This window comes from Octopus bimaculoides, chromosome 18, assembly GCF_001194135.2.
Source record: "Octopus bimaculoides isolate UCB-OBI-ISO-001 chromosome 18, ASM119413v2, whole genome shotgun sequence".
In the NCBI taxonomy this organism is placed as follows: Eukaryota; Metazoa; Mollusca; class Cephalopoda; order Octopoda; family Octopodidae; genus Octopus; species Octopus bimaculoides.
In genome coordinates this window covers 28,014,591-28,024,192 of record NC_068998.1, presented here as the reverse complement: position 1 = coordinate 28,024,192, position 9,602 = coordinate 28,014,591, and the positions used below count along the sequence as shown (strand labels likewise).

The window sequence follows — 9,602 nt, the reverse complement described above, 5'->3', positions numbered from 1 at the left end:
CACGCAAAACAAATGAATTCACATGGCCTCTGTCTTAAACAACTACATGAAAGGTAATAAACTGTCGTGAGCTCAATAAAATTACACATACACATACACATAAAACACCATCTTCAGCTAGTCATATTAATACTATTAATTCTAGAAAATTTGAAAACTGGAGAAAATTATAAATCTTAAAACCTAACAAAAACAAAGCAGTATCTTGTTTCTGTGTTCATGTAACACCAATGGGAGAGATAGTGATTGTAGGTGTTTCTGTATTGCTGATATATTGTTCACAGGAATCACTGTTGATTGCAGTAGTCTACAACCATTATATAGGTTAATTTTTAGATATAGTATGCATTCAAATACAGAAAGGCTTCATATATTTAATATTGTGAGTTGGAAAATTGCTCATATAAAATTAGTCAATGTAGATTAGAGTGCATCTAGTCTTTAAATCCAACTAGTGAAAGCAACTGGTATGTTTTCAGTTTATTTGACCCTAGCAAAGCATATTCTTCTAAACTGGCAAGGTGAAGTGATCAGCTCTCTCATCTAAAAAATATGTTTTATGCGTTTATCATACTTTAAATAGGTGTATTTATAAAATACGCCATGTACCTCCAAGTGATTTTTCAGGCTCTGTGCATTACATATATTTAAAAAACTAAGACGCTGGACAGTGAGAGAATAAAATAATGGCAAAGCGAGTTCAGATACCCCTCTTCCTGATTGTAAAAACCACAATTAATGCACCTAGTGTAGAACAAATGAATAAAAAAAATGTCAGTTTGTTAAACAGGAACTCAATCCAGAGTGGGTGGAGTCCTCCAATTTGACACCACATACAATGAATTGGAGAAATCCAAACCATATGTTGATGGATCTAAGAAATGAAAATTATGTATAGCAGAAAGATTTCATATTCTTACATCCAACAATTCCAACACACTGCTTAATTCCAGATCTGAAATTTTTAGCAGGTGCAAACACACTGATGGGTTTCTTTTGTCAAACTGGAGGACACAACCTGCTCCAGATTGAGTTGCTGTCTCACAGACTTTGATACATTTTCTGTTACTTTGTTCTGTGCCAGCAGCATTAATTGTGGTTTCTGCAATTGGAGGGGATGGGGATCTTAGTTTTCTTGCTTTCTTTCTTCTTGTTCCATCTTTTTGCATCAGCCTTCATGTTTTTCTTAGTTTTTCTTATTTTCTCCCTTTCCAGTGCCCTAGTTTTTAAAATATATTTAGCACAAAAATTGAGCCTGACATAGTGTATTTTATAAATATGCCTATTTAAGGTTACATAAAAGCATGAAACTATCAGTAGCTCTTATGATAGTATGCTCTTAAGGTAGTGAGTAGCTATAACTACATGCCCGACTGGGTATGTAGTTATAGCCTAAATCTGAATTGACATTTACTGCATTAGATAGCTATTATATTAAGAATTTTGCATATACCATAATTAATATTGGATAATTAATTCGTTAGTATTTAGGAAATAAAAAAACTATCCAACAATGTTTAGCTCTGTAACTTTATTTCCAATTTAGTATTGTTGGAAAATCTAGGATTCTGCCTTTTCCATCAGGTATGTGAACAAGTAGTATTAATTTATTTTAATTGGTTTGAATGTCCCTTGATTAAGTTCTTTATCACTTGATGAATACTTAAATTTCTAAGATATTTTCAGAATATTAGTTGTAAATATTGACTATAGATAATGAAAGTATATGCAGTTTTGTTTTCATTTGATAATTGTTTTGACGTTTTTGAATACTTATTAATGACTTAAAATTGTTTTCAGGGTCCCTCAGCTGAAGTGTCTTTGAAAACTGGAGCAAAAATAAGGATTACAACAAAAGAAAGTGTTATGGAGTCTTGTGATGAAAATACTTTGTATGTTGATTACAAAAACATTACCAAAGTCATGAAAAAAGGATCTCGAATGTTCATTGATGATGGCTTGATTTCTGTTGTTGTTAAAGAAATGGGTAATATTTTTACTTGATTTTTATAGTGTATTATATTTAGAAATCCTAGAATCTGTATACTCTTAAAAACAAAATGTTATTTGGATGTTTCTTATAGAAGTACCATAAAACTTGAAAAATTTGTCAGTGCTTCTAATCATCATAAACACATTGGATTGATTTGTGTTAGAATGTATTGATCAAAAATAAAGCTGCGATAGAGAAAAGAGATGAATGATATATAATGGGACATGGTTAGTGTATTAGTGATTGTGGAAGAGTTTGGTTAATTGAAGGTGAAATGAATTAGCATTTATCAGCATTGAAAGAAAATGGCTTTTTTTTATTTATCTGAAGTGAGAAGAATAGGAAGATGGAAATACTATGAGTGTAATTATCAAAAATAAAAAAAAAATTGCAAAACATTTATAAAAAAAACAAATGTTTTTAACATCACATAAATATTGGTGGGTAATTATTCTCATAGAATACTTTGAAGTATTCTATTTTCATAAGTTTCTCTGAAGTTGGTGTTCACTGGTTTAAGAAAGATGAGTGACCCTTTAACTTGATTTTGGTTCCTTTGTTTTGGTCCACTGGAGGATTTTATATTTACCAAGGTCTCACTAGGCCATTGACCATTAACTGCTTTTACAGCTGGTTATTCCTTATCAGTTGAAAATAGGAACAGCACTTATTTCCAGCTTGATAACATTAAACAAAGTATATTACTTTTTTTATTTGCATTTATTTTTCTCAGTCAGGAGCTGAAAGAGAAGTATTTAGCTAAGAACAAACCATTGTACTTGGCATTTGTTGATCTAGAGAAAGCCTTTGACAGGGTACCCCACTCTGTGATATACTGGTCCTTGAGAAAGCTAGGGATAGATGAATGGCTTGTGAAAGCACTATAGTACAGGAGTGCTGGTAGTAAGTTAAGAATTGGCCATGGGTACACTAATGAATTTAATGTACAAGTTGGTGTTCACCAAGGGTTGGTTCTCAGCCCCCTCCTATTCGTCATCTTCCTCCAGGCCATAACAGAGGAATTAAAGATTGGAAGCCCATGGCAACACCTATATTGCTGATCTTGCCCTCATAGCAGAATTTGTAACACAATTAGAAAAGAAATTCCAGATGTGGAAACAGAACTTGCAATCTAAGCATCTTAGTAAACTTAGCAAAAACTAAGGTCCTAGTGAGCAAAAAATCAGAGAGGACATTTCACCCATCAGGTAAGTGGCCTGGCTTGATATGTAGGAAGGCTGTAGGCAGAAATTCCCTTTGGTATACCCAGTGCAAGCCATGGACACACAAAAGGTGCAGTGGAATAGTTGGAAGATTAACAGAGAAAGTAGTGTTCATATTTGGAAGATGTATGAAATTTATAAAGACCACAGATACACAGGAAACTGATATCCTTAAATGTCCCGGTGACTTTCTGGAAGTTGTAGATAATTTTTGCTACCCAGGTGATCTAATTAACAGTGGAGGAGGTTGTACAGAAAGTGTAATTGCTAGAATAAAAATAGGATGAAAAAAGTTCAGAGAGCTTTTACCAAAAGTTTTTCTCTCCAAGTGAAGGGAAGGTTGTATGATGCATGGTAGTGAGATGTAGGCCCTGGTTAAACTTGGTATCTTTAAATTGTAGGTTCTGACTATATGGATTGTGAAATTGAAAATGGTGGTGACCTTGGTAGTAAGAAAGGTTGCAATTTACCTGGAATTCCTGTTGATTTGCCTGCTGTATCAGAAAAAGATAAACAAGATTTGATATTTGGTGTAGAACAAGACGTATGTAAATTTTTTTTTTTTTTTTTTTTTTTTTTAAATTCCAGAATTTAATTTTGAATATTGGTTTATTTTACAAAATCTGAACACTTTCTCAAAATTTGATTGGTTTGTCATTTAGGTTGATATGGTGTTTGCGTCTTTTATAAGAAGTGCTGAAGGTGTTCGAGAAATCAGAAAAGTTCTTGGAGAGAAAGGAAAAGACATTAAAATTTTTGTGAAAATTGAAAACCATCAAGGCGTGAAAAAGTAATTATTTCAAATTTAATTTTTTGTTTCCTCATTAGTTTGTTGAAAATCTTTGACTATTTTATTACTTCTGTTTCAGCTTTGATGAAATTTTGAAGGAAACTGATGGTGTCATGGTTGCACGTGGTGATTTGGGTATTGAGATTCCTCCTGAAAAAGTGTTTTTAGCTCAGAAAATGATGATAGCTAAATGCAACAAAGCTGGTAAACCTGTTATTTGTGCCACTCAGGTGTGTATGTACATAATTGTTTGGTGTCTTTCCACTAAAATTGTTTTGTTTGCAGATCAAAAGTTATCAGTTCAGAATGTTCCATAGACATTAAATGTAATATTTCAGCCTACTGGAATAGAAAATGAATACTAGTTGCAATTGATGTTTCATTTAACTCCAGGAAGCTCTTAAAATTATCTTCAATTTAGAAAACTCATTCAGCCTGCTTTATCAATCTTATTTACTTTTAGTTTATTTAGTCTCTTTTCTTTATTTCTCTTAATGCAGACAATTCTATAATTATCAGATAATTCTTAAATCAAATGTTTTACCTGACATTTGTCAACCTTTCAATTATTTAGTTTCAGTAAATCCTTGTTTTTTTGCTCACATCTATATATTTTCTTGGACATTAGCTGTTAACTATTTAAACTTAATTTGTCACAAGTTTACACATCAAGTGTATTTTTATAGTTTTATAGCCTTTGAAAATTCTGTATCTGTTATTTATTTTGCTATCAAAAAGAATTGTACTGTTGATACATTTAATTCATGCTGAATTCAGTTCCAGTATCAATTATAATATTGTTTTGAAGAAATAATTTAAGTTGCTGTTGCCATGAATTAACTAAAGCCTTGTGATTGAAATTTGTTTGATGGAAGCTGCCTATTGAAGAGATCCATCTCTATTCTTGCCTGGTTTAACACTGCCAGTTGGCCCTTGTATTCATATCTTTCGCAAAGTTCACTCTGTAGCAAGCATTCAGGTAGATCTGTGTATGCTTCCAAGTTAGAATAGTTTATATATAAAGTAAATATTTTTTTGTTATTGAGGTTTCTTACATTTCACAGAGATGTTCAATTTATTTTATCAGATGTTGGAAAGTATGGTGAAAAAACCACGTCCAACTCGTGCTGAAGCTGGTGATGTTGCAAATGCTGTTCTTGATGGTGCAGACTGTGTTATGTTATCAGGAGAAACTGCCAAAGGCTCCTATCCATTGGATGCTGTTCGTATGATGGCTAAAGTAGGTGTTGATTGATGTAATCAGTACTGTTTATCGACTTTGCTTTATATCTGCTTGTATCTTTATACATTTGCATGAAATATTCGAAGCTATTTTATAATTTGTAATTAGTATTTTTACAATTTTAATAAATTTGCCAGATTTTGGACGGTTTTATTTCACCATGTTAGGTGATAGACATAATCCATTTCCTAGTTAAACATAACCTTTGTGTTGTTTTAGCAGCTGTCTTTGTTGCAAACATTTGGGTTAGGTCAGTAACTTTCTCCCTTAAAGCTACCCTTTTTGGCACAAGCATGGCTGTTATAGGGTGCTAAGCTGGCTGTGTGGTTGAAAAGTTAACTTTAAAACCACATGATTTGGGGTTTTCTCTAACTGTATGGACACTGTTGGCAGGTGTTGACTGTTGTAGCCACAGGTTGACTAATAGCTTGTGAGTGAAATTTAGTAGATAGAAACTGGAAAAAAACCATTATGTATGTGCTTGTGTGACTGACTGTGTATTTCCTTTGTCTTGATATGTACATGTTTATTCTAAAGAAAACACTACCCTTCATACATTTTGTATTATTTGTTTGCAATCTTATGTGGAAGCATGTCTGGGCTGTTTATTGTTTGATTAGACTAGGGGTAATGTTACTTTGCTTGGGTGAGGGTTGGTGATAGCCAAAGCATCAAGCCATAGAAAATTCTGCCTCCATGTAGTCTCATGTGACTCGTGCAAGCATGGAAAAATAGCTGTTGAAACACTAATGATGAAAATGATGAATTTATCAAAATTGGCTAACATTGTAAATTGTGTTCACTGTAGACGTTATCCATAGCTTGTTTATTCATTCAAAATCTTTGTTGCTGTCATCTAGGATGTAGTAAGCACTGGCAAGGCTATGGTTTACTGAGGTCTATTAAGATAAACTTAACAAAAGTCACTTGCTCCACAATGGATGCCTTGTTTAATTTTTATACTTCAGAATTCTCTCCCCTGCTATAATGACGCTAATATTTTGTCTCTCTACATCTACTTAGTCCTTCATGCAGAAGCTGTATCTGGGTAAATTCTTTCCTCATAGTCTATATATGTTTTGGTACGGGCATAGTTGTTTAGCTGACGAATTCAAGTTCTAATCACATTGTTCTGGTTTGAGTTCACCAAGCAATACTTTGAGCAACCTATTCTTGAGGGAAGAAATACTGCATACAAGATTGAAGATAAGGACTTCTGGGCTGCGTTTGATGGCAAACAATGGCTGGTGGAGTACTTTTGGAAGGAAGAACCCTCCATGATGAGAAACAGTGAGCTACTATGAAAACATTCCTGAAAGGAGAGGCTAGGAATGAGTTTGAGAGAAAAGTGGCCAGATGGATAGAGGAGGGTTATTTCTATATTATAGAATGAGGAAGTGAAGAAGGGTGTGTTACTGATGGTGGCAATAGTCTGGCTGGAAAAGAATAAAATCTGACCAGTGCTAGACTTTTAGGGGCTGGAGGAGTGCATATCATGTCATACGGGCCGTGAGTTGGTGGCTATGATTGTTGGTATATCTGCAGTTCCACTTAACCTTTCTCTTGCTTTAAATTAGCACCTGCCCCTTAGGTATCTTTTAATGGTTCACACTATTGCAAACATTCAGAGCAGGTTTCTTGTCTGAGAATAACTTCATATTACGATGTACTGCTTTCTACTAGAATAATGCATGAAGTTTTTGTCCCCCCCCTCTTCTACCTTTCTACCCACCTGTTGCCAGTGCTTTGAAAAGAAAAAGTTAAATTTGCTATACTTTCTCTTTAAACTATATAGAAATGTTAGTGTTTCTTTTTCTTTGACATGTTCCTCAGTCTCAGATTTGTTCCTTTTTAAATATAGACTATCATTGTTATTACAAAGTTTTCATTATAGAAACCCTTAGCAGTGTAACTGTATTTGTCTCAGTTATGTAAATTTAAAGAATTTTTATCTTCCAATATGATTAATACTGTTGTTATTCTATATATTTTCAAAGATTGCTCGTGAAGCTGAATCTGCTGTGTTTCATAGTCAACTGTTTGAAGAACTCAGACGTCAGACACCAACTCCAACAGATGCTACCCACACTGTTGCAATTGCAGCTGTTGAAGCTTCATTTAAGTGTCATGCTGCTGCTATCATTGTTATTACAACAACTGGAAGGTTAGTAATTCAGAAAAAATTTTGTGGCTTTGAAAGATAAATGAAAAGATATTGGCCCTCTTTCTCCCCACACCCCGCACTTTCAGCATAGGTTACGCATTAGTGACTTCAAACTACAGGCACAAAGGATTCTAAGAAGCAAGCCAATTTGGAAAAGATTTATCTGGAAGCTTCAGTCTCTTTTGAAGAGACATCCTAACTGAAGCATTTAATGAGGAAGAGGAGGAGTTACAGATTTGTAACCTCGAGGATAACTGGATGTTCTTACGAGACAACTTACTGAAAGCCACAGACCGTTTGTGGTTGGTGCAAAGCCCCAACCAAACCTAGGGTGACATGGTGATAGAACAATGTGGTTGACAGGACCATTAAAGCAAAGAACTGTGCTTGGAAGGATTGTTAGTGTGGCAGTAGCAAGGAGTTATATCAGGCAGCTAGAAGGGAAGCGAGGAGGCAGGTATACTTAGCTAGGGGTGAAGCAGAAAGGAAGAAGTTTGCCATGTTCTGTGGAGTGAGCACCAGCAACTTCAAGTGTTTTGGTTTGCAAGACAGTGTACCAGGGAAAATTGTTATGTTGGAGAGAGGTATTTGCATGGATGATGATTCGTTTGCAGTTAGTGACTCTGCAAAGAAAGAGGCTTGGAAGTTCCCCTATGAAAGGCTACTAAATGTGGTGAACACATGGGAGAAGGAGAATCTGAATAGAAGTAGCATGGTAGATAAGGCCATAGGATATGAAGACCAGGAAAGCTCCCAGCCCATCAGACAGTGTGGGTTATGGTCTAGTCACCCATATAGTTAATTGAGTTGTACACGAGGTAGTCATACCCAATGATTGGTGTAGTAGCACCATAGTCAACTGGTACAAAGGTAAAGGTGATACTTTAGACAGACATAATTACAGAGGATCAGATGATGAAAGTTATTGAGAGGGTCATAGCCCAACTAACTAGGAAAAGGTGCAATAAACACTGTAAACGTACAGAAGATAGATTCTATCAAATGCCAGAAGGGACACCTAGAAGTAGTTGAAAGCTTCTGTTATCTGGTGACCAAGTCAGCAGTGGAGATGGATGCTCCGAGAACGTAGCTGCTAGAATAAGAATAGGCTGGGCAAAGTTCAGAGAGCATCTACCTTTGTTGGTAGCAAAGGGCCTCTTCCTCAAAATGAATGGCAGATTGTATGATGTCTGTGAGAATGGCCATGTTACACGGTAGTGAAACTGGAGCTGTGACTGCAGAGGACATGTGAAGGCTTGAAAGAAACGAAGCTAGCATGCTTTGCTGGATGTGCAACGTCAGTGTGCATGTACGAGAGAGAAGAATTGGGCATAAGAGACAGCTGTGCTGGTATGGTCATGTGGTGCATATGGACAAGGACAGTTGTGTAAAGAAGTGCCAATCTCTAACTATGGAGGGAACTTGTGATAGAGGTAGACACAGGAAGACATGGGACAAGGTGGTGAAGCATGATCTTTGAATGTTGGGCCTCATGCAGGTGATGATAAATGGAGAACTTTGGTGATGTGCTGTGCTTAAGACTCGTCAAGCTATGTGAAATCAGTTGTGGGTAATGCTGGTGTAATGCAACAGGCACCTGTACTGGTGGCACGTAAGGGCACCTGTTCCGGTGGCACGTATGAAGCACCCATTAAACTCTTTGTGTTAGGAAAGACATCCAGCCATAGAAACCATGTCAGATCAGACTGAAGCAAGTACAGCTCATGGAATACATCACAACCCTTTGCTCTTTACTTTTTCTGTCTTTAGACTATGGCAATGCTGGGGCACTGTCTTGAAGAATTTTTAACTGAGTGAATTGACCCCAGTATTTTTTTTTGTAACCCTGGTGCTTATTCTATCAGTCTCTTTTGCTAAAAATAGGCAATTCTCTCTCAAATCATATCTTGTCCTTAAAAACACAAGGACTACATTAGACAATGTTCCTTGAAAAGAAATTAGTTTTTACAGGCTTTGAGAACAATTAGGTAGTGACTAACATCAAAATTTGAAACTTGTTAGATATTTTTCTGGTCCTTAGCTTCAAAACCTTGCAGGTGTTTATTTGCTTGTATTTTCTCAGCAAACTGCAGAACATAATTTCCTTTCAAATGACATATTTTGCTGATAGTTCTAAAATCTAGTCTTTGGTGATGGTAAATATACTTTTTGTTTACTGCCCCCCCCCC

At 35.5% G+C, this 9,602-nt stretch overlaps 1 protein-coding gene across 3 annotated transcripts in view; it reads left to right on the top strand.

Annotated features, from left to right (window-relative positions):
- Nucleotides 1-9,602, top strand: part of LOC106876437 (pyruvate kinase PKM) — a 47,766-nt gene that overhangs the window by 30,955 nt on the left and 7,209 nt on the right. For all 3 annotated transcript variants that reach the window (XM_014924983.2, XM_014924981.2, XM_014924982.2), the window contains 6 exons: nt 1,801-1,987; nt 3,618-3,760; nt 3,879-4,006; nt 4,086-4,236; nt 5,094-5,246; nt 7,247-7,413. In XM_014924983.2, the coding sequence (XP_014780469.1) occupies nt 1,801-1,987; nt 3,618-3,760; nt 3,879-4,006; nt 4,086-4,236; nt 5,094-5,246; nt 7,247-7,413 (929 nt within the window). The remainder of the gene's footprint in view (nt 1-1,800; nt 1,988-3,617; nt 3,761-3,878; nt 4,007-4,085; nt 4,237-5,093; nt 5,247-7,246; nt 7,414-9,602) is intronic.